General features: G+C 37.2%; 1 protein-coding gene across 1 annotated transcript in view; it reads left to right on the top strand.

The window, feature by feature from the left end:
* scarb2c (scavenger receptor class B, member 2c) overlaps positions 1-26,045 on the top strand; it is a 33,328-nt gene extending 7,283 nt beyond the window's left edge. The window contains exons 3-12 of the mRNA XM_061907956.1: positions 4,933-5,077; positions 5,147-5,338; positions 5,401-5,492; positions 8,294-8,413; positions 11,507-11,685; positions 13,586-13,704; positions 15,458-15,531; positions 15,909-15,960; positions 16,095-16,247; positions 22,594-26,045. Coding sequence (XP_061763940.1) covers positions 4,933-5,077; positions 5,147-5,338; positions 5,401-5,492; positions 8,294-8,413; positions 11,507-11,685; positions 13,586-13,704; positions 15,458-15,531; positions 15,909-15,960; positions 16,095-16,247; positions 22,594-22,632 — 1,165 coding nt within the window. The 3' untranslated portion in view covers positions 22,633-26,045. The remainder of the gene's footprint in view (positions 1-4,932; positions 5,078-5,146; positions 5,339-5,400; positions 5,493-8,293; positions 8,414-11,506; positions 11,686-13,585; positions 13,705-15,457; positions 15,532-15,908; positions 15,961-16,094; positions 16,248-22,593) is intronic.
* The last annotated feature ends 782 nt before the right edge of the window (positions 26,046-26,827 follow it).

Here is a 26,827-nt window from a genome sequence, read left to right as displayed (position 1 = left end):
GCTGTTGGTGTGCCTTTGGATTTTTTCCATTTAAAAAAACTGTGCCTTGGCTCAAAAACGGTTGAAAAACACTGCTCTAAATAACATCCAAAAACTTCCATCAAGTTTTTATATACACCCTGTGAATGTAGTATCATTCATGATAACATATCATATTTACATATTTTGATCCTTTTTGACAATTTTAAGCATATTCATTTTTACAGACGCATCACAACGTTCTCAACACTAAGCATCATGCAGCAGTATTGATCGATATGTTTTTTTCAGGGCCGATACCATTTATTAGATTATTTATGTTGTATAAAAAACATATTATAAAGAAAAATATATTGTATTGTGTGTTAGATTTGTACATACCCAGCTAGACAAATATAAAAAAAATCTAAACTTATATAGATTTCACAGCTGGGTTATAATAGTCAAGGAGGCCGATATCGGGAGCCGATATTTATTTCCTGGATGTTACGAAAAGTATGAGAATGTGTGATCTTTTTTTACTTATATAACAAACTCATATTTCTTAAGATATCTACACAAAGTTTGGATTTTTATTTTTTTTGCCAAAGATATGTTTTTTGTCGTCTTCAAATCCGTCCGTTTCTGTCACAATGCTGTTTGATTGAATGACGGATCATGAAACTCGTGGCGCTCCTTTTATGAGCCCACGCTTCGAGTGTTGCGGACGGAGGCTTGTTGAGCGACTCCCATCGCTGCAGTAGCCAAAACGGACGGAACGGGAGGAGGACGCCTGGAAAGAAGGACAAAAACTGGAATTCCCGGCTAAAAAAAATGTGTTTTGTTTTGACAAGTACATTTAAGCTAAGGACACGTGCTGTCTGCAATCAGACAGCACTTCACTAATTATTTTTTTAATACTAAATACAGGTATTAAACATGTGTATATTGTATCTTCAAATTTTGTAAAATAAGGCAAATGGTAAATATCGGTCAAGATATACAAACATAATAAAACATTATCTTACTGTACAATGTCTGCTCTCACTGGGATAAAGACTGACATCATAAAGTCATCATCATCCTCACTAAGGTTTAAAAAAAGCAAGCATCTTTTCGTGTCTTGACCAACCTGTGGGTTTATGTCCACAACCTTCCACTATCCAGGTGAGAGAAATGATTTATCATCTGGAATTAACTTTCACCAACTCAGAGGCCATGCAGCAACTCAACATGTCAATATAGCAGCATAAGCCAGTTAGCGCCGCTAAAAGTAGTTCCTCTGCGTTAGCGCTTGGAATAACAATATATATGTAATTCTCGTTAATATTCAGGTCACGACATGTAAATTAAGTATTGTTGGTGCTTTTTGGGTGTTTTTTTATAGGCTTCAAGGACACAATTGTGTACTCCTATTAGCTGCATTGTTAGCCACCTCTTACTTGCCATGTTTTACGAATTAGAATGCATAAAAAAACGTGTGTTCTTGCCTTTCATAAGGATTGTGAATGATTGAAGTCCATGTTTTAGATTGGTGTTGTTCAACCTTTTTTGAGATTTGTTGCGCTGAAAAAAATCCAGAGGCACACCACCAGCAGAAATGATTAAAACAAAACGAAACTCAGTGACAGTAAAAAGTCGTCGTCGCAATTGTTGGATATGACTTAAAACCATAACAAAGCATGCATCAATATAGCTCTTGTCTCAAAGTAGATGTACATCGCACCATTATTTATTTGGACTTTTCTGCTGTTTCCCTATGTGTAGTGTTTTAGTTCTTGTCTTGCGCTCCTATTTTGGTGGCTTTTCCTCTTTTTTTGGTGTTTTCCTGTCGCAGTTTCATGCCTTCCTTTGAGCGATATTTTCCCACATCTACTTTGTTTTAGCAATCAAGAATATTTCTGTGGTTTTTATCCTTCTTTGTGGGGACATTGTCGATTGTCATGTCATGTTCGGATGTACATCGTCTTTGCTCCACAGTAAGTCTTTGCTGTCGTCCAGCATTCTGTTTTTGTTGACTTTGTAGCCAGTTCAGTTTTAGTTTCGTTCTGCACAGCCTTTCCTAAGCTTCAATGCCTTTTCTAAGGGGCACTCACCTTTTGTTTATTTTTGGGTTTAAAGGCCTACTATAATGAGATTTTCTTATTTAAACGGGGATAGCAGGTCCATTCTATGTGTCATACTTGATCATTTCGTGATATTGCCGTATTTTTGCTGAAAGGATTTAGTAGAGAACATCGACAATAAAGTTCGCAACTTTTGGTCGCTAATAAAAAAGCCTTGCCTGTACCGGAAGTAGCAGACGATGTGCGCGTGATGTCACGGGTTGTGGAGCTCCTCACATCCTCACATTGTTTACAATCATGGCCGCCAGCAGCGAGAGCGATTCGGACCGAGAAAGCGACAATTTCCCCATTAATTTGAGCGAGGATGAAATATTCCTGGATGAGGAAAGTGAGAGTAAAGGACTAGAAAAAAAAAAAAAAGACAAGGGCAGTGGGAACGATTCAGATGTTAATAGACACATTTACTAGGATAATTCTGGAAAATCCCATATCTGCTTATTGTGTTACTAGTGTTTTAGTGGGATTATGTGGTCTTACCTGTATCCGACGGTCAAGGGCGGCCGGTGGGAGGAGGCAAGAGAGTCCGCAGCTGCAGGAGGAATGACCAAGCTCTCCGCTTATACCTACGGTAAGAGCCGACTTATTACCACCATTTTCTCAGCGAAACCTGCCGGTTGACATGTGGTAGGGAACCATGTTCGCTTGACCGCTCTGTTCCATAGTAAAGCTTCACCGTCATCTTTCGGGAATGTAAACAAGGAAACACCGGCTGTGTTTGTGTGGCTAAAGGCGGCCGCAGTACACCGCTTCCCACCTACATCTTTCTTCTTTGACGTCTCCATTATTAATTGAACAAATTGCAAAAGATTCAGCAACGCACATGTCCAGAATACTGTGTAGTTATGCGATTAAAGCAGACAACTTATAGCTGGGATCGGTGCTTGATCAAAATATCCGCTGCAATCCGTGACGTCACGCGCACGCGTCTTCATACCGCGAGGTTTTCAGCAGGATAATTTGCGCGAAATTTAAAATTTCAATTTAGTAAACTAAACCGGCCGTATTGGCATGTGTTGCAATGTTAAGATTTCATCATTGATATACAAACTATCAGACTGCGTGGTCGGTAGTAGTGGCTTTCAGTTGGCCTTTAAGCATTCGACACCTTTTTACGTAAATGACATGCCATCAGCATGCCATTGTGAATTGTTCCTGTTTGCGGATGACTCGGCCCTGCTGGTATCCGGCAAGGACAAGTCACAGGTGGAACAAATCCTCAGTGCTGAACTCCTCAATATTTGCACCTGGCTCGCTGACAACAAGCTATCCATACACTTAGGTAAAACGGAATCCATCCTATTTGGGTCCCATATCAAACTTAAGCAGGTCAGTGACTTCACTATAAAAGCGGGTGACATTGTTATCACCAGGAAGGATGAGATCACCTACCTAGGTTCCATTCTAGAGGCTAATCTTTCCTGTGATAAAATGGCAACCAAGGTGATCAAAAAGGTCAACCAAAGAACGAGATTCCTTTACAGAATCTCCTCTCTGGTCAACAAAAGCACCTTGAGGATTCTAGCGGGTACTCTCGTTCAACCATTCTTTGATTACGCTTGCACCTCCTGGTACCCCAGCACCTCCAAAACCTTCAAATCTAGTCTCCAAACATCCCAGAATGAGCTAGTCCAGTTACTTTTAGACCTCCACCCCAGATCACACCTCAATCCAACCCACTTCTCCAAAGTGGGCTGGCTCAGGGTGGAGGACAGAGTAAAACAACTTGCACTGAGCCTGGTCTATAAAATCCGCTACACCTCCTTGATACCGAAGTACATGTCAAACTACTTCCTTAACGTAAATGACCACCATAACCACAACACCAGGGGGAGCTCCACAAACCACGTTAAACCCAGATTCCGATCCAACAAAGGTCTTAACTCATTCTCTTTCTATGCCACATCAATGTGGAATGCACTCGCAACAGGTATAAAAGTAAGTGCATCTCTTATATTCCTTCAAAACCGCTCTAAAACAACACCTCCAGGCAACTTCAACACTTTACTAATACCCTCCTCCATTCACATCCCATCTCCCCGGATTATAAACAACTCAAATGTACTTCTAATGTATATACTTGTTCTTATGCTATCTGAACTCACTATGTTCTCTGCTGGCTGTACATATCCTACTGAATAAGACCTACACTGTTTCAATGTCCACATTTCTCTGTTGATGCAATTGTTGATGACTGAAGTTCTGATATCAACCAAAGCTCCTCATCCCACCCCCCGGATTGTAAATAATGTAAATAATTCAATGTACGATGATGATTAACATGTGTGATGACTGTATTATGTTGATAGTATATATTTATACCATGAATTGATTAACGTGGACCCCGACTTAAACAAGTTGAAAAACTTATTCGGGTGTTACCATTTAGTGGTCAATTGTACGGAACTGTGCAATCTACTAATAAAAGTATCAATCAATCAATCAATCAATACCTGCACCCTGCCTCCCGCTGTTTCCCACATCTACAAAGAAATCAGCTACCGGCTGCCACCTACTGATATGCAAGAGTACTACACCGTCACTCTGCCGAACTCTAGACAGCACAGACACTCAATAACAACACATCATTTGCAGACTATAATTACTGGTTTGCAAAAAAATATTTTTAACCCAAATAGGTGAAATTAGGCACACCGGACTGTATCTCACGGCACATTGGTTGAAAAACACTGTTTTAGATCAACTCCCGCTTCGTTCTGTAGCAGCTGCTGAAAATTCTGGATGAGCACTTGATAGAAAAAAAAACTGTATTTATTGAGGTGTAGGGGAAGAGAAGCAACATGTCGGTCTTGAAGGAGAAAGGTGTTGTCATGAATTTCTTTAAACGCAGGGAGTACCGGCCAATGGAGGAAGTGAGCTTTGACGCTAACGGCACCACCGTAGCAGCCGTCAACACTAAGACCTACATATTCCAGGCCAACATGTCCCGAGGTCTGCAGACTGACCTGATCCGGACTGTCAGCATCCCCGCCATGGTGAGTACACGCCCCCCCCCAGCTCATTTGTGCACCTCACCGCCTGTTTCTGTCCTCCCTGCACCACAGACGGTGATGGAGCGCTTCAAGGACCAGCCTTTCTTTGCCCGCCTGATCTCGGACTTCATGAGGGACAAGCAGGAGGGTCTGTTCACCACCAGGACAGTGGGACAGCTCCTGTGGGGCTACCTGGACCCGCTGCTCCAGGCTGTCCACGTGTTCCAACCCGATGTGGATCCCGTTTTTGGACTCTTCTCCAAGGTTCACGCACACCCACACACCAGGTTGATATCGCCAGAACTAACGCCGCGGTTTGATCGCAGAGCAACGCTTCCAGTGACGGTCGCTACGTCTTCTTCACCGGCCAGCAGGACTACAAGGACTTTGCCCGGGTGGACACGTGGAACAATCAAAGGTAAACGAGATGCTTGATTGGTCCGATTGTAAACTTGATGATACCCGATTGATCCAATCAGCAAGACAGCTCAATCACGTGAGCTTTGATGCACTTTTTTGGGAATCATTTCAGTCCTTATGTAAGACAAGAACAGATTCTAAGTCGTAAAATATGGCAAGTAGGAGGCGGCTAACAACGCAGCTAATAGGAGTACATATTGCGCCCATGAAGTCCTCTAAAACAGTGGTTCTCAACCTTTTTTCAGTGATGTACCCCCTGTGAACATTTTTTAATTCAAGTACCCCCTAATCAGAGCAAAGCATTTTTGGTTGAAAAAAAGACATAAAGAAGTGAAATACAGCACTATGTCATCAGTTTCTGACTTATTAAATTGTATAACAGGGCAAAATATTGCTCATTTGTAGTGTTTTTTCTTGAAGTATTTGGGAAAAAAAGATATAAAATAACTAAAAACTTGTTGAAAAATAAACAAGTGATTCAATTATAAATAAAGATTTCTACACATAGAAGTAATCATCAACTTAAAGTGCCCTCTTTGGGGATTGTAATAGAGATCCATCTGGATTAACTAACTTAATTGTAAACATTTCTTCACAAAAAAAGAAATCTTTCACATCAAAATTAATGGAAGATGTCTTCAAAAAATCTAGCTGTCAACACTGAATATTGCATTTTTGCATTTCTTTTGGGGCGGTATTGCTCGGTTGGTAAAGCGACCGTGCCAGCAACTTGAGGGTTGCAGGTTCAATCCCCGCTTCTGCCATCCTAGTCACTGCCGTTGTGTCCTTGGGCAAGACACTTTACCCACCTGCTCCCAGTGCCACCCACACTGGTTTAAATGTAACTTAGATATTGGGTTTCATTATGTAAAGCGCTTTGAGTCACTAGAGAAAAGCGCTATATAAATATAATTCACTTCACTTTTCACAGTTTATGAACTTACATTCATATTATTCAATAATTATATTTATAAAGGATTTTTGAATTGTTGCTATTTTTAGAATATTAAAAAAAAAATCTCACGTACCCCTTGGCATACCTTCAAGTACCTCCAGGGGTACGCCTAGCCCCATTTCAGAACCACTGCTCTAAAAAAACATCCAACAGTACTCCATTTACATACCATGTAATGTTTGTCTGATCTTGAATGGGATTGTGCTGAAAATTGTAATTGTCCTGAAGGAACTCTCCTGACGGAATAAATAAAGTACTATCTAATCTAATCTATCTAAACAAATATTAGTTGTTTATATACATCAAATAACTACTCACCCCCAAAATCCTCCACACGACACCTCCGCTCCGGACAGGCTAACCTCCTCCAACCTCTGAGGACAAAGCTACCGGGCTTTCTGCTTTCGGTGGAAGGCTCTCCCTGACCGACTGAGGGCACCACAGACTGTGAATGCTTTTAAAAAAGGCTTAAAAACCCTTCTTTTTAAAAAAAAATGCCTTTTTTTAGATAGATGCATACTACTTGTAGCTATTAGGCGGTTGTAGTTTTTGTTTTTATCATCTCTTTTCTTTTTTTTAATACATTGTAGCACTTTGATGTTATTTACTCAATGTAAAGTGTTTTTTTACAAATAAAATCTATTATAATAATAATAATGATATCCATCCATTTTCTACCGCTTATTGACTTAGGGGGCGCTGGAGCCTATCTCAGCTACAATCGGGCGGAAGGCTGGGTACAGACTGCGCACCCCGCGACGCCAAAGGGAATAAGCGGTAGAAAATGTATGGGTGGATATTATTATTATTATTAGTGATATGAGGTGGCGACTTGTCCAGGGTGTACCCCGCCTTCCACCCGATTGTAGCTGAGATAGACACCAGCGCCCCCCGCGACCCCTTAAGGGAATAAGCGGTAGAAAATGGATGGATATTATTATTATTAGTGATATCGCTATTATAAGCGCTAACGCCGAGGAACTACTTTTAGTAAAGCGAACTAGCTCGTGCTGCTATATTGACATATTGAGCTGCTGCATGGCCTCTGAGTTGGTGATAGTTAATTCTCGATGATAAGTCATGCCTCTCACCTGGATAATAGATGGTTGTGGGCATGAAAACCTCAAGTTGGTCTACATTGACATCCAACCTAGACCCAGAGATGGCCAGAAAGACACGAAAAGAAACACTTGTTTGTGGTACGGATGATGATAAATTGTTGATGTAAAGGGGAAGATATAAACATCCCATCAGTTTTCATCCCAGTGAGAGCAGACATTGTACAGTAAGTGGTTGTTTTATTATGTTTGTATTTCTTGTTTAGCCCTTGCAACACTGCAACATGATGCTTCGTGTTTGACTAAAGCTGCATCTGTTTGGTTTCTAAAACTTGCAGATCATCCTCCTTATATTCCGACTCAAAAATAGAAGTTTCTGGGTCATCATTTGTCCCAAAGTAGTCATGTCTGCTATGATTAATAGTCTTGTTTCAAATGTTGCTATGCTGTGTAATGCTTCAAATGATGAAAATATATAAATATTACATGTTGTTATGAATGTTACTAGATACTACATATATACTTACAGTGTGTATATAAAACTGTGATGGGTTTTTTAGAGCGACTCCTACTACCTCTATTGTTAGCTGACTCTTGCTCGCATTTATTTAGGATTTACAATAAGGATTGTGAATGACGTGCAAAACCAAAACAAAAGTTCAGTTCCTCTTTAAGTCATTATTATATTTCAAATCGTTCAAAGCCTTTTATTATTATCCGTTTAAATGTGGGTGAATAAAGTCGTTTTTCCATGAATTCATATTTCCTCCTGCGTGTCACATGCAGCTCACTAAATTGGTGGACGAGCGAGGAGTGCAACATGATCAACGGCACCAACGGGGCGTCCTTCCATCCCGTCATCACGAAGCATGAAACGCTCTACATGTTCTCCTCGGACCTCTGCAGGTGTGTTGCATCCTCCAGTGTGAAACATTTGTTATTGCATACAACAATCAACATATTTTCACACAACAATGGCTCTGGTTGACAGTTTCCAAGTCATTCAGGAGACAAGTCTGCTTATGAGATGAATTATTATTCAAATGAGTTCAAGTTAGGTGCTGAAACTGCTCTAAAGTCAGTTTTCAACACCTGCATGGAACTTAAATGTACACGATATGTGCTACTTTAAAACAATTATTTGTTTTGCTAATTGAATTCATAAATTGACTTTAAAAAAGCAAAAAATGACAGGTTTACCTAAATGTTTTTTATATATATATTTCCATGTAAAAATCGGTTTGATTAATCATGTTATATTTAATATAACACAAATGAAAATCCCCTGAAAACAGAAAAGGAAAGACATAACAAAACAGATGTTTTTTTGTTCCATTTACAGTCATTTTTTCAAAGTAAAAGCGGTGACAATTACTTGTGGCTCTGGCTAAAATGTCTTTGGAGCACTACACAGAAATTATTTTAGACATGGCACGACTAGGATCGACGTCTACAGATGTCTATTTGCATATATCAACAAAAAGTGAAAAACAGACCGAAACAAATGTTTTCACATTAGCAGGACGCCAAACTGTGAGGAAATATCTACTATGATGAGACTACACAAACTTAAAATTGTTTGACAAACTCAAAATTGTTTCACAAACTAAAAAAATTGTTTCACAAACTCAAAAATGTTTTTCACAAACTCAAAAATGTTTTTCACAAACTCAAAAATGTTTTACAAACTCAAAAATGTTTCTCAAACTTAAAAATGTTTTACAAACTAAAAAGTGTTTTTTCACAAACTCAAAGATGTTTCGCAAACTCAAAAGAATGTTTCAAACATTTCAAATTGTTTCACAAACACTCCAAATTGCTTCACTAACACAAAAAATGTTTCACAAACTCAAAATTGTTTCATAAACACTCCAAATTGTTTACCAAACTTAAAACTGTTTCACAAACTAAAAGATGTTTTTCACAAACTCAAAAAGGTTTCACAAACTCATAAAAATGTTTCAAACACTTGAAATTGTTTCACAAACACTCAAAATTGTTTCACAAACACTCCAAATTGTTTACCCAACTTAAAAATGTTTCACAAACTAAAAGATGTATTTCACAAACTCAAAAAGGTTTCACAAACTCATAAAAATGTTTCAAACACTTAAAATTGTTTCACAAACACTCAAAATTGTTTCACAAACTCAAAAAAATGTTTTACAAACTCCAAAAAATGTTTCACAAACTCCAAAAAATGTTACACAAAATCAAAATAGTTTCACAAACTCAAAATTGTTTCACAAACTAAAAAAAATCTTTCACAAACTCAAAAAAATCTTTCACAAACTCAAAAATGTTACACAAATTCCAAAATGTTCCACAAACTCAAAATTGTTTCACAAACTTAAAAATGTTTCAAAAACTAAAAAATGTTTTTCACAAACTCAAAAATATGTTTTGTTAACTCAAAATAATGTAAAATTGTTTCACAAACACATGTTTTACAAACTCAAAATAATGTTTCAAAAACTCAAAATAATGTTTCACGAACTCCAAAATGTTTTACAAACTCAAAAATGTTTCACAAACTCAAGATAATGTTTCACAAACTCAAAAATGTTTCACAAACTTAAAAATATGTTTCGCAAACTCAAAAGAATGTTTCAAACATTTCAAATTGTTTCACAAACTCGAAAAAAATGTTACAAAAACTCCAAATTGTTTGACAAACACTCCAAATTGTTTAACAAACTCAAAAAAATCTTTCACAAACTCAAAAATGTTACACAAATTCAAAAATGTTCCACAAACTCAAAATTGTTTCACAAACTTAAAAATGTTTCAAAAACTAAAAAATGTTTTTCACAAACTCAAAAATATGTTTGTTTAACTCAAAATAATGTTTAAAACACTTAAAATTGTTTCACAAACACATGTTTTACAAACTCAAAATAATGTTTCAAAAACTCAAAATAATGTTTCACGAACTCCAAAATGTTTCACAAACTCAAGATAATGTTTCACAAACTCAAAAATGTTTTACAAACTCAAAAAAATGTTTCACAAACTCAAAAATGTTTCACAAACTTAAAAATATGTTTCGCAAACTCAAAAGAATGTTTCAAACATTTCAAATTGTTTCACAAACTCAAAAAATGTTACAAAAACTCAAAATTGTTTGACAAACACTCCAAATTGTTTAACAAACTCAAAAAAATGTTTCACAAACTCAAAATAATGTTTCACAAACTAAAAACAATGTTTCACAAACTTAAAAAAATGTTTTACAAACTCAAAAAAGTTTCACAAGGTCAAAAATGTTCCACAAATTCAAACAAATGTTCACAAAGTCAAAAAAAAGTTTCGAAAACTCAAAAATGTTTCACATACTCCAAAAAAAATTTCAAACTCCAAAATGTTTTCAACAAACTCAAAAATGTTCTACAAACTCAAAAAAATGTTTCACAAACTCAAAAATGTTTCACTAACTCAACAAAAATATTCACAAACCGAAATATTTTTTTTCGCAAACTCAAAAATGTTTTCACAAACTCAAAAATGTGTTACACAAAATCAAAACTGTTTCACAAACTAAATTTTTTTTTTCACAAACTCAATTGTTTCAGAAACTCAAAACATTTTTTCACAAACTGAAAAAAATGTTTCACAATATAAAACATGTTTTACAAACGAGCCAAGGTTTCTCCGTTTAAGAAACAAAAAATGCGCATGTGGAACAAAAAGTGAGAAAAAAAGTGACAAAAGTATTAACTTGAAGAAAATGTTTTTTCGTGAGTCATTTGTGAAACATTTTTCATAGTTTGTGAAACAGTGAAAAGTGTGTGAAACGTTGTTTTTTTCAGTTTCTGAAACATTTGGAGTTTGTGGAAAAAAAAATTTCAGTTTATGAAATATTTTTTCTCAGTTTGTAAAACAATTTCTGTAGTTTGTGAAACATTTTTTAGTTAGTGAAATATTTTGTTTAGTTTGTGAAACACATTTTTTTGAGTCTGAGTCAGTGAAGTGTTTCCCATCATGCCGCCTGCCCCCCAGGTCTATTTACGCCGTGTTTGAGGAGGACGTGGCAGTGAAAGGCATCCCCGCCTATCGCTTCTCCCCCCCCAGCCAGGTGTTCGCCAACCACACCGTCAACCCGGCCAACGCGGGCTTCTGTGTCCCCGCCTCCAACTGCCTGGGCTCAGGTGTGCTCAACGTGAGTCCGTGCAAGCAAGGTGACCTCACACACACACACACACACACACACACACACGTATTTCTTACTTTCTTGAGACCTCCGAAAAATGCCGACCTCGTTAGGACCACCCTTTCTAGATTTATAAAGATTAGTATTTGCAACATTAATAATATATACATACCATGCAAATATAAAAAAAGCTTGTTGTGAAAAATGAGTTGGAATTTCACAAAAAAAACTTAGAATATTGGCAGTATTATAATAAAAGTCGTCATTTTACTCGATGCAAGTCACAATTTTACAAGAAAAACGGATAATTTGTGCAATATTATGTTGGAAGTTGGAATTTTACTCAATAACGGTCGCAATTTTAACAGAAAAGCTGAACATTTTGGCAATTTTATGATGAGTCATAACTTTACTCAACAAAAGTCACAATTTTATAAGAAAACTTGAACATTTTGGCAATATCATAATAATAATCTGAATTTTACTTGGCAAAAATATGACAAAAGTCACAATTTTATAGGAAAACTAAAATTTTGGCAATATCATAATAATCGGAAATTTTACTTGGCAGAAATATGACAAGTCATAATTTTATAAGAAAACTTTAAAATGTTGGCAATAATATAATAATAATAATAAATTTTACAAGAAAAACGGAACATTTGTGCAATATTATGTTGGAAGTTGGAATTTTACTCAATAACAGATGCAATTTTACTAGAAAAGCTTAACATTTTAGCAATTTTATGAAAAGAGTCGTAACTTTACTCGACCAAAGTCGCAATTTTTCCAGAAAAGCTTTACATTTTGGCAATTTTCTGAAGAGTGGTAACTTTACTTGACAAAAAGTCACAATTTTATAAGAAAACTGTAACATTTTGGCAATATCATAATATTAATCTGAAATTTTACTTTGCAAAAATATGACAAATCATAATTTTATAAGAAAACATAAAAATGTTGGCAATATAATTATAATAATCAAAATTTTACAAGAAAAACGGAAGATTTGCGCAATATTATGTTGGAAGTTGGAATTTTACTCAATAACAGTCGCAATTTTACTAGAAAAGCTTAACATTTTAGCAATTTTATGAAAAGAGTCGCAACTTTACTCGACCAAAGTCATAATAACCAAAATTTTACTTGGCAAAATTATGACAAACGTTATTATTTCGTAAGAAAACTTAAACATTTTGGCAATATCATAAAGCAATCAGAATTTTACTTCGCAAAATTATGACCAAAAAGTCATAATTTTACTCCAAAAGTGTCACTATTTTATAACAACAAAAAACAATTGGCAATGTTGCGATAAAAGTTAGAATTTTAGATGAAAAATGTCACCATTTTGCATTAAAGTCTTAATTTTACATTTAAAAAAAGTAAAAATATCACGAGAAAATATTGCAATATTACAGAAATGGAAAGAATATGAGAAATTGTTCCGGATTTTATAAGAAAAAAGCCGACACGTTGAGAATAAAATAATGTATTATAGGTGATTGTTTTTTAATCTTCATTATTTACTTCATTATTACAGTATGTCTATATACGTTTTTTTTGGGGGGGGGGGTTTGTTATTGATTTTAGTCAGAGGCTGCGCACTTCAAATTTTTACACACACTTTTTATTTCATATGGTAACCAGAGGGGGAGCACTTTTAAAACCGACACACAGTCAATTTGAAAAAATCCCTCTTTTTTTGGGACCATTCTAATTTTAATAGATTTCACCACCAGGGGGTGCAAATGAGACATTCTCTATTAGATGCAATTGTTTTATGTCCTAGCTTGTTCCCCCGGTCCTCATATGGACGGAACTTTTCCTTGTTGATGTCTCAAGAAGGGTGGATATACAAAAACAAACACGAGTCAAACACTTGCCTGCTTGTTGTGGTGACGGGGATTGTCTTGTGCCTTGCTCAGGGGCGCCCATCATCATGTCCTCGCCACACTTCTACCAGGGAGACCCCAAGTTTGTCCAAGGCGTGTTTGGCATGAAGCCCAACAAGGACGATCACCAGACCCTCCTGGACATCCACCCGGTGAGACCTTCCTTTTCCTTCCATGCAACTCCTCAGTGTGACCACAAGGTGGCGCACTTGACGTCACCATCACCCCCTTCATTTTTTACCACTGAGGGCTAGCGTTAGTTAGTCCCATAAACAGGCTACAAACCAACCCAAGTACACTAGATACTATGCTGACAAGGATGACGTCATTGTCTAATTTGCATAATTGGCCATGTCGCATTTCATAAGTGGAAGCGCAAAACACTTTTATGAAACAAATTACAATTAAACAAAACACATAACAAAGGACAAAATAATTCAAAATGACACAAAACAAATATACAAAACATTTAAAATGACATAACACAAAGTAAAAAAAAAAATTACATTAAATAAATCAAAGACTAAATTATTTAAAGTTACATAAAACAAATAACATAAGATGAAACATTTAAAATTACATGAAATAAATAAGACATGATTTAAAATGACAAAACAGATAACAAAAAAAAAAAAAAATTAAGATTTCATCAAACAAATAACTACAGACAAAATAATTTAAAATTATACCAAACACGTAAGAAAAAACAAAAGCATGAAACAAAAAATGATTAAAAAAATAAAGGACAAAATCATTTAAAATAAATAAAATAAAACAAAAGACAAAACAATTTAAAATTACACTAAACTACTAACAAAAGACACAATCATTTAGAATGACATAAAATACATTTTTTTTAAGACAAAATAATTTAAAGTGACATAAAACAAATAACTAAAGACAAAATAATTTAAAATTATACCAAACACAACAAAAAAACATATAAATAAAGGACAAAATAATTTCAAATGAAATTAAACAAAAGACAAAATAATTTTATATTACACTAAACTACTAACAAAAGACACAATAATTTAGAATAAATAAGACAAAATCATTTAAAATGACAAAAAATATATATATTTTTAAATTACACAAAACAACACAAGTACAAAAAGATTTAAAATGACCTAAAATAAAAGACAATACCATTTAAATGGCATAAAACAAATAACAAAAGACAAATTATTAAAACTTACACAAAACGATTAAAAGACACAAATACTTAAAATGTCGTAAAACAAATACAATTATTTAAAATGACACATAAAGCAAATTAAATGGCATAAAACAAATAAAAGACTGAACCATTTCAAAATGACATCAAAAAAATAAGAAAAGACTGTACTTAAAAATGACACAAACCAATTAAAATGACATGAAACAAGTAAAAAAATTACTTAAAATGACATAAAACGAATAAATTACCTAAAAGATTTAAAATGACAAATAAGACAAAATAATTTAACATTACGCAAACAAATAAAAGACAAAACATTCAAAATTACACAAAACAAGTAATAAATGACAAAATATTTCCAAATTACACAAACCTAGTAACAAAAGACAAAACATTTGCTAATTACAGAAAACAAATAAAGGACGAAACTTTTAAAAAATCATGAAATGTTAAATTGTTTTGTGCTTTCAAGCCAAAAAATGTGTTATTTATGTTGCTCAATAAATGTCATTAATTATATTTTAGAGGTAGGCAAGGGGTCAGGGGAAGCAGATAGGGCTGTAATATTGTGTGTGTGTGTGTGTGTGTGTGTGTGTGTGTGCGTGCACCATAATGCAATTTGCAGCATGGAACGATATTGAAAGTAGCAGATACTTTTTTTGTGTTATGTGTAAAAAAAAAACGTTTTTTTTTTGTTTTTTTTTAAAGTACAACATATTTTGCAGTTAACTGGAACCATCTTGCAAGCTGCAAAACGTCTCCAAGTCAATGTCTACGTCCAGCAAATACCCACATTCACGTAAGAGACCTTTTTATATGACATTATATTTGAATATATATATATATATGTATGTGTGTATGTATATATATATATATATATAAACCTATATATATGTATATACTCATGTTTTTATCCATACACATATATACATGTGTGTGTATATATATACATATACACATACATATAGGTTTATATACACACATAATATACATATATGTACAGTATATATACGTGTATGTGTATATTTCTATATATATACCTAGGTGGTGTGTGTGTATACACAGTCGTGGTCAAAAGATCATAATGTCAAGGCTGGTGTAAAACTTATTGGATTTTTTGTTTTAGGCATATCTGTCCTTTTTTCACTGGTTGGAAATGTATGTTTCTTTCTTCAGTCAGACGGGGAACGTGAGCACAGTGATCTTACCTGTCCTTTACCTGAATGAGGTAATCCTATTGTAAAAAAAATGTTATTTTACTCAATATTTAATATGTTCCTGTCCTTTATTTGAACGAGGTGACCCCACTGTAAATCCCATCAAGTTTAATTAATGTGACACAACTTTCCTGGTCTCCTTTAGAGCGTGCTCATCGACGACGTCTCCGTAAAGAAGGTGGCGGCCGCCGTCCTCCAGCAGAACTTGGTGATAAACATTCCCTTCATGCTGATCGGGGTCGCCATCCTTCTGGGCGCCGTCTTCATGTTGCTGGTGTGTCGCCAGAAGATCCCTGAGGTGAGTCGTCCCCCCCGTAACCTGACATGATGTTACACAGCGTGGCTTTATTGAGGAACTAGAAAACTAGAAAGTCGTACCAGCACACGTGAGACGTAACATAACATGTTACTTAACGTCGCTTAGCTTAGCATTGTGTAGCATATCTACCGTTATGTAACATAGCATGTAGCATGTCGTAGAATTATGTAGCATAGCATTATGTAACGCATATCATAGTATTATGTGACATAGCAATATGGATTATATCACTGCATTATGTAGCATAACATAGCATAGTATTATATTTTGTAACATAGCATATAATTATGTAGCGTAGCATCATGTAATGTAGCATGGTATTATGTGACATAGCACAGCATTATGTAGCATATAGCACCATGACGCATAGCATATGTGACATAGCATCATGGATGATAGCTTAGCATTGTGTAGCATAGCATAGCATTGTATTACGTAACATAACATTGTATGTAGCGTCAAAAAGCATAGTATTATATTTTGTAACATAGCAAATAATTATGTAGCATTGCATTAAGTAATATATCATTATATAGCATGGTTTTATGTAGCATATAGCATTATGTAGCATAGCATTATGTATTATAGCATAGCATTATGTAACATAGCATAGCATTATATAGTATAGCATTACGTAATCGAGCCTAGCATTACGTAACATATAGCATCATGAAAACATAGCATAGCATTATGTAGCATTGCACAGCATTATGTAACATATAGCATTATGTAGCATAGCATAGCATTATGTAACATATAGCATTGTGTAGCATAGCATTATAACAGTATTATTTAGCATAGCATAATGTAGCATAGCATTATGTAGCATAGCATGGTATTATGTGATATAGCATTTTGGATTATAGTTTAGCATTATGTAACATATAGCATTGTGTAGAATAGCATTATGTATTATAACATAGCATTATTTAGCATAGCATTATGTAGTATAGCATAATGTAGCATAGCTTTATGTTGTATTGCATTATGTAGCATAGCATTATGTTGTATAGCATTATGTAGCATAGCATTGTATTATGTGATATAGCATTTTGGATTATAGTTTAGCATTATGTAGCATAGCATTATGTTGTATAGCATAGCAATATGTAGTATAGCATTATGTAGCATACTATTATGTAGCATAACATTATATAACATAGCATAGCATTATATAGTATAGCATTACGTAATTGAGCCTAGCATTATGTAACACATCTTAGCATCATGAAAACATAGCATAGCATTATGTAGCATTGCATAGCATTATGTAACATGTAATATTATGTAGCATAGCATAGCATTATAGCATAGCATTATGTAACATATAGCATTATGTAGCGTAGCATTATGTATTATAACAGCATTATTTGGCATAGCATTATGTAGCATAGCATGGTATTATGTGATATAGCATTTTGGATTATAGCTTAGCATCATGTAGCATAGCATTATGTTGTATAGCATAGCAATATGTAGCATAGCGTTATGTATTATAGCATATCATTATGTAGCATACTTTTATGTAGCATAGCATTATGTAACATAGCATAGCATTACGTAATCAAGCCTAGCATTATGTATATAGCAAGATGGCGGCGCCCGGACGGGCTGCGACACTGCGGGGCTCTTGCTAAAGATGGAACATTTGGCGGAAATGCCGGACAGTTCTGCAGACTTCATGGCTGGCTCGCATCGTGGTCACTCCGTGATCACGTACGACCGCCAGACACTTCTGGATATGGACATATCGGGCCGTTTTGGACTGATAGACGCGGGCGTGCTAAACATGCTAACTAGCATGGGAATACGTCGGCGGCTACATCCAGCGGCCTGTGAAGCAGCGGAGTCTAGTAGCAGCGGGGGCCGTCTACGGAGCAGACGCCAGCGGTGTGATCGGAAACGCGGATGCCGAGCGGGGCTTAAAACAAAGCCGAAGGCTAATCCCCACAGAACACCACTTCCCTCCATTCTGAAGACGGATTAAGATGAAAGATGCGAGACTACTGGTCTGGGTAAGGAGTCTGTTAAATTAGAACAAGTTTTTTCTGCTTCGAGTGTTTCAGAGTTGGACATGTGTTTTACCGAGGTGGCTAACTATGATGCGTGCAGTTTATCAAAGCAACAAACAAACAATCGAAAAATCCCCGTTACTGAGGTGGCTAACTATGATGTGTGCATTTTATCAAAGCAACAAACAAACAATCGGAAAATCCCCGTTACTGAGGTGGCTAACCATGATGCGTGCAGTTTATCAAAGCAACAATCAAACAATCGGAATATTCCCGTCGTATCAATTCCTAGATATGGTCGTAATTATACTGAACGCACTGGGCATAATAAACACAACATTATTAATATTGCTACTACGGATAATTTGATCAACAATTCCCTAAAACAGCCCACAACCTATAATATAGGTTTTTTAAACATAAGATCATTGTCTCCCAAAACGTTGTTAGTTAATGATATTATCAGAGACAACAATCTTAACGTCATCGGTCTCAGTGAAACCTGGCTTAAACCAAATGACTTTTTTGCGCTAAATGAGGCATGTCCTCCTAACTTTACACATGCGCATATTGCCCGTCCGCTTAAAAGGGGTGGGGGGGTCGCACTAATATACAACGAAAACTTTAACCTTAGTCCTAACATAAATAATAAATATAAATCGTTTGAGGTGCTTACTATGAGGTCTGTCACACCGCTGCCTCTACACCTGGCTGTTATCTACCGCCCCCCAGGGCCCTATTCGGACTTTATCAATGAATTCTCAGAGTTCGTTGCTGATCTGTGACACACGCCGATAATATAATCATAATGGGGGACTTTAATATCCATATGAATACCCCATCGGACCCACCGTGCGTAGCGCTCCAGACTATAATTGATAGCTGTGGTCTCACACAAATAATAAATGAACCCACGCATCGCAACGGTAATTCGATAGACCTAGTGCTTGTCAGGGGTATCACCGCTTCCAAAGTTACGATACTCCCGTATACTAAAGTATTGTCCGATCATTACCTTATAAAATTCGAGGTTCAGACGCATGTTCGTCAAACTAATAATAATAATAACTGCTATAGCAGCCGCAACATTAATACGGCCACAACGACAACTCTTGCTGACCTACTGCCCTCGGTAATGGCACCATTCTCAAAATATGTGGGCTCTATTGATAACCTCACTAACAACTTTAACGACGCCCTGCACGAAACCATTGATAACATAGCACCGCTAAAATTAAAAAAGGCTCCAAAAAACCGCACCCCGTGGTTTACAGAAGAAACTAGAGCTCAGAAATTATTATGCAGAAAGCTGGAACGCAAATGGCGCACGACTAAACTTGAGGTGCACCATCAAGCATGGAGTGATGGTTTAATAACTTATAAACGCATGCTTACCTTAGCTAAAGCTAATTATTACTCAAATCTCATCCACCGTAATAAAAACGATCCTAAATTTTTGTTTAGTACGGTAGCATTGCTAACCCAACAAGGGACTCCTTCCAGTAGCTCCACCCACTCAGCTGATGACTTTATGCAATTCTTTAGTAAGAAAATTGAAGTCATTAGAAAGGAGATTAAAGACAATGCGTCCCAGCTACAACTGGGTTCTATTAACACTGACACGATTGTATGTACGGCGGATACTGCCCTCCAAAATAGTTTCTCTCGTTTTGAGGAAATAACATTAGAGGAATTGTTACAACGTGTAAATGGAATAAAACAAACGACATGTTTACTTGACCCGCTTCCTGGGAAACTGATCAAGGAGCTCTTTGTATTATTAGGTCCATCAGTGCTAAATATTATAAACTTATCACTTTCCTCGGGCACTGTTCCCCTAGCATTCAAAAAAGCGGTTATTCATCCTCTTCTCGATCCTGACCTCATGGTAAACTACCGACCGGTGTCTCACCTTCCCTTTATTTCAAAAATCCTCGAAAAAATTGTTGCGGAGCAGTTAAATGAACACTTAGCGTCTAACAATCTATGTGAAACCTTTCAATCCGGTTTCAGGGCAAATCACTCGACTGAGACAGCCCTCGCAAAAATGACTAATGATCTATTGCTAACGATGGATTCTGATGCGTCATCTATGTTGCTGCTCCTCGATCTTAGCGCTGCTTTCGATACTGTCGATCATAATATTTTATTAGAACGTATCAAAACACGAATTGGTATGTCAGACTTAGCCCTGTCTTGGTTTAACTCTTATCTTACTGATAGGATGCAGTGTGTCTCCCATAACAATGTGACCTCGGACTACGTTAAGGTAACGTGTGGAGTTCCCCAGGGTTCGGTCCTTGGCCCTGCACTCTTCAGCATCTACATGCTGCCGCTAGGTGACATCATACGCAAATACGGTGTTAGCTTTCACTGTTATGCTGATGACACCCAACTCTACATGCCCCTAAAGCTGACCAACACGCCGGATTGTAGTCAGCTGGAGGCGTGTCTTAATGAAATTAAACAATGGATGTCCGCTAACTTTTTGCAACTCAACGCCAAAAAAACGGAAATGCTGATTATCGGTCCTGCTAGACACCGAACTCTATTTAATAATACAACTCTAACATTTGACAACCAAACAATTAAACAAGGCGACACGGTAAAGAATCTGGGTATTATCTTCGACCCAACTCTCTCCTTTGAGGCACACATTAAAAGCGCTACTAAAACGGCCTTCTTTCATCTCCGCAACATCGCTAAAATCCGCTCCATTCTGTCCACTAAAGACGCTGAGATCATTATCCATGCGTTTGTTACGTCTCGCCTCGACTACTGTAACGTATTATTTTCGGGTCTCCCCATGTCTAGCATTAAAAGATTACAGTTGGTACAAAATGCGGCTGCTAGACTTTTGACAAGAACAAGAAAGTTTGATCACATTACGCCTGTACTGGCTCACCTGCACTGGCTTCCTGTGCACTTAAGATGTGACTTTAAGGTTTTACTACTTACGTATAAAATACTACACGGTCTAGCTCCATCCTATCTTGCCGATTGTATTGTACCATATGTCCCGGCAAGAAATCCGCGTTCAAAGGACTCCGGCTTATTAGTGATCCCCAAAGCCCAAAAAAAGTCTGCGGGCTGTAGAGCTTTTTCATTTCGGGCTCCAGTACTCTGGAATGCCCTCCCGGTAACAGTTCGAGATGCTACCTCAGTAGAAGCATTTAAGTCTCACCTTAAAACTCATTTGTATACTCTAGCCTTTAAATAGACTCCCTTTTTAGACCAGTTGATCTGCCGTTTCTTTTCTTTTTCTTCTATGTCCCACTCTCCTTTGTGGAGGGAGTCCGGTCCGATCCGGTGGCCATGTACTGCTCGCCTGTGTATCGGCTGGGGACATCTCTGCGCTGCTGATCAGCCTCCGCTTGGGATGGTTTCCTGCTGGCTCCGCTGTGAACGGGACTCTCGCTGCTGTGTTGGATCCGCTTTGGACTGGACTCTCGCGACTGTGTTGGATCCATTATGGATTGATCTTTCACAGTATCATGTTCTCATATGTTCTCATAGTCATCAGTATCACAGTATCACGTTCTCATAGTCATTATTGTCACCGATGTCCCACTGGGTGTGAGTTTTCCTTGCCCGAGGATGTCGTAGTGGTTTGTGCAGCCCTTTGAGACACTAGTGATTTAGGGCTATATAAGTAAACATTGATTGATTATGTAACACATCTTAGCATCATGAAAACTTAGCATAGCATTATGTAACATATAGCATTACATAGCATAGCATAGCATTATGTAACATATAGCATTGTGTAGCATAGCATTATGTATTATAGCATAGCATTATGTAGCATAACATGGTATTATGTGATATAGTATTTTGGATTATAGCTTAGCATTATGTAGCATAGCATTACGTAATCAAGCCTAGCATTAAGTAACGTATGGCATCAAAAAAACATAGCATAGCATTATGTCTTATAGCATAGCATTATGTAACATATAGCAGTATGTAGCATAGCATTATATAACATAGTATTATGTAGCATAGCACAGCGGTATGTATTAAAGCATTGCATTATGTAACATATAGCATAACATTATGTAGCATCGCATTATTTAGCTTAGCATTACATAATCGAGCCTAGCATTATGTAACATATCATAGCATCATGAAAACATAGCATAGCGTAGTATTGCATTATGTAACATATAGCATTATATAACGTAGCATTATGTAGCAAAGCATACTATTATGTAACATATAACATTATGTAGCATAGCATACTTTTATGTAACATATAGCATTATGTAGCATACTATTATGTAGCATAGCATTGTAACGTTTTTTTTCCCCAGAGTACTGCAGCAGAACGGCAGCCGCTGCTGGCATCCTAGCAGCCCACCCAGGAAGTGACGTGTGAACCTGCACTACTCAAGTATTCATCTGCACGTGGAAGCTCCAAGTACCACTTTCTTAGTTTTTTTAACTACCCTCCCAGCTATCTGAAAACTTTTTAGAATGTGTGGACGACGGGAGTCTGCAGTTCATTTTTTTTAAAAACTTGTTCTACGCCAGGTTGGACTGAAGTAAGAGTATTACAGGAACTAACATGAAGGGAATTGAACACGTTGCGTTTGACTTCTCTCCTAAACAACCGCTGTGTTTCTCAATCCTGCTGACAACCACGCCCTTAAAAGGGGACTATTATATATTGTTCTATCATTTTTATACAGGGGCTTTGGATTCTCCTACATTTCCCACAATGCTTTGCTGTTGGCCATATTAGAATCTTTGTAAACACGCTCACTTGTTGCTGAGCATTCATCTAGCGATACTCATGTGCGGGTGTTTGTCAGGTTCAAACATCTATTAAACAAGACAAGAAGCAAAGAATTACACAGAAACAGAATCCAATTCGGCTCAATTTGAGGAGAGACGCCTGGACACTATACCCTTGTACAGTGTCTCAACACGCCCTGGCGAAAGATTGTATTTTTATTTGGACTTTCCCTGATTACACGGCAACAGCTGTTTCTAAGGGACGGGGGTCGGCAACAGCTGTTTCTAAGGGACGGGGGTCATAAACAGTTCACAGAAAAGGTCGTTAAACAGTTCAAAGAAGCAGTGCCTGGAGGGGAGTCCGATCAAGACTATCTTTCTGTTGATTACAATGCATGAAAGAAACAGAACACTATGTTGCTTCCCCCCCTACACAGTGGTGTTTTTTTACAAGTCTTCTTCTTGGTAGGATCAAAGACTGCTTTTGTCTTCTTGCCGGGAACTTATTTCAACACAAAGTTTTTGTGATAACTGCCACAATGGAGGTGGGAGGGAAATAAGTAGCTTTATCTTGTCTATAAGCCCATTTCTGGACAAATGGAAGTGGCGGAAACGAGGAGTTAAGAGGCTAAGGCGCGCATGAACTGCAGCAATCAACCGAGATCATTTCATTTCCTTTAATTTGCCGCCGGGACGCTAATTAATTAAAAACCTCTTCTCACTCCGGCGTTTACCAAAAGCATGCGGTAAATTAAGGCCTGCGCTTATAAATTTGAGTGTGATGTAAGGATACCATCATGAAAAGCACATTTAATAAAAAAAAAAACGTTATTATGGTCTTACCTTTACTTATAAATGAAGTCCATGCGCAGCTCCTTCTGATCAAAAGCATCGATAACTTGTTTATAGAAGTCTTCCTTATCTTTCTTCGGTTTTAAAAGTCTATCTCGATGGAGATCTTCCTTTATTACCTCCTGCTTCGACTGAAAGTCCAGTTTAGAAAACTGTTATATTTTAGATATGTAATCCTCCATGTTAAAAGTGCAAGCGAGAGGAAAAATAAACGATCGCTGCTTGTTGTCACTTCTTCTGCAGCCAAGTAGTCGCAAGAAGGATCACTAGCGCCCTCTACCACCAGGAGGCGGGAGTCATTTAATGACTCATATTTGACACACGCAGCTACGGTATATTAATAAAACATAGCTGCTTACTGTTCTTTTTAGCATATTCAATAGCTTGGACCTTAAATCCTACTGAAGAGCTCTTAATCTTCTTCCCTTTATGCGATTTCAAACCTCCTGTCTGTTGGGAGGGGGAGAGAGAAGAGCAAACACACTTTATCTGATTGTGATATCAGCAAAAACCAGGAATGTTTGGGCAAAACCATTGGGTAAGTAAGGTGGTTGACAACATGAAAAGAAACCCATTTGGAGGGTAACATCTGACAAAAACAATTTAGTGATCGACCAACATCACAGCAGCGAGAGTGGAGGCCATAAAAGTGTCTTATCTACCTGGTTAGAGTGTCTGCCCTGAGATCGGTAGGTTGTGAGTTCAAAACCCCATACCAAAGACTACAAAAAAACAAAACAGGACCCATTGCCTCCCTGCTTGGCACTCAGCATCAAGGGGTTGGAATTGGGGGTTATATCACCCAAAATTATTCCCGAGCGCGGTCCACGCTTCTGCTCACTGCTCCCCTCACTTCTTGTCAAAACCACTGAGCTGACCGTAAATTGGTCATATGTGATTATTCAGGGTGTCAGGGTGGGAAATCAAGTAGTGGGACAGACAGTTAAGGCAAAGAATACAGAACACAAACATCTAGTGATTTTGACAATAAATGACTACATTATTTTTTTTGCCATCACACTGAGATGACCGTAGATTGACCGTCTGTGATTATTCAGGGTGTCAGGGTGGGAAATCAAGTAGTAGGACAGTCAGTTAAGGCAAAGAATCCAGAACACAAACACTTAGTGATTTTGACAATAAATTACTACATTGTTTATTTTGGCATCACACTGAGATGACCGTAGATTGACCGTCTGTGATTATTCAGGGTGTCAGGGTGGGAAATCAAGTAGTGGGACAGACAGTTAAGGCAAAGAAACCAGAACACAAACACTTATTGGTTTTTACAAGAAAGGACTACATTATATATTTTTCCATCACACTGAGATGACCGTAGATTGACCGTCTGTGATTATTCAGGGTGTTAGGGTGGGAAATCAAGTAGTGGGGCAGACAGTTAGGGCAAAGAACCCACAACACAAACACTTGGTGTGATGGCAAAATAAATATTGTAGTCATTTCTTGTCAAAACCACTGAGATGACCGTAGATTGGCCGTCTGTGATTATTCAGGGTGTCAGGGTGGCAAATCATGTAGTGGGACAGACAGTTAAGGCAAAGAAACCAGAACACAAACACATAGTGGTTTTGACAAGAAATTACTACATTATTTATTTTGCCATCACTCTGAGATGACTGTAGATTAGCCGTCTGTGATTATTCAGGGTGTCAGGGTCAGAAATCAAGTAGTGGACAAAGTCCGGGTATGAGACGACGTGGTCTCCTCTTCTTTTCTAAGGACTCGCAGTATTTTTCGTATCAGTGTTATTTTCCACTCAACAGTTCGGAAATATTACGAGTAGCGCTACCAAGAACGAGGACGCCGGCCTTTCAACGTGCCTTCTGGCAATGCATTGTGGGATACTTTTAGCCAGGAACTCCCAAGCCCTTTATAGCAATTACAAAACTATGACAGTAAAGAAGCAGTGAGAAGACAGAAATGACAATAAGCATTATTGCACTACAAATGGAAGTGGAATTCGCAATTTTGGTAGGAATGTGGTGTGAATGTCCCGATGTTGAGGCTGAACTGAAATGTTGACGGGATGTAGAATGACTGTTGGAATAGTTTGAATGTAGAAAGTGTTTGAAACTGAAGAGTTGAAGCTGACCTGAAATGTGTAAACATGTGGAAAGCTAGCATGCTAATAAAAGAGACATTAGCATACTTCCAAGATGGCGCCAAGTATCAAAATTCATGATTTTTAGGTCTTAAAATAAACAATAAAAAAAATGTTAGCATGCTAATGTTGTTATGAATAGGCTAACAGTTAACGTGCTGGAGCAACATGACATTATGCAAGGCAGCACAGTGAGGGGCCACGATGGACCGGGTGTGGGGACCAGACCCAGCAGGACCCAACGGAGGGCATACAGGGGGAGGGGGAGGGGGTTGGAGGGCCGGACCCAGGGGCCCCAGACAGGCAGCTCAGGACACCAGTCCCCAATGCACAAAGGAGAAAAAAAAAGTAATAACTACATATTCATATGTCAAATATAGGTCCCCTATAATATTTACATGTCAAACAAACAGGTCCCCTATTAATATTTACATGTCAAACATAGGTCTCCTATAAATATGTACATGTTGAACAATAGGTCGCCTATAAATTAGTACATGTCAGACAATAGGTCCCCGTATAAATATTTACATGTCAAACATAGGTCTTCTACTAATATTTACATGTCAAACAACAGGTCTCCTATTAATATTTACATGTCAAACAATTAGTCCCCTATTAATATTTACATGTCAAACAATTGGTCCCCTATTAATATTTACATGTCAAACATAGGTCTTCTACTAATATTTACATGTCAAACAATTGGTCCTCTATTAATATTTAAATGTCAAACAATTGGTCCCCTATTAATATTTACATTTCAAACAATATATCCCCTATTAATATGTACATGTCAAACAATTGGTCCCCAATCAATATTTACATGTCAAACA

This window comes from Nerophis ophidion, linkage group LG08 (assembly GCF_033978795.1).
Source record: "Nerophis ophidion isolate RoL-2023_Sa linkage group LG08, RoL_Noph_v1.0, whole genome shotgun sequence".
Classification (NCBI taxonomy): domain Eukaryota; kingdom Metazoa; phylum Chordata; class Actinopteri; order Syngnathiformes; family Syngnathidae; genus Nerophis; species Nerophis ophidion.
The sequence above is the reverse complement of the archived record's forward strand: the minus strand, read 5'-3'. Positions and strand labels throughout refer to the sequence as shown.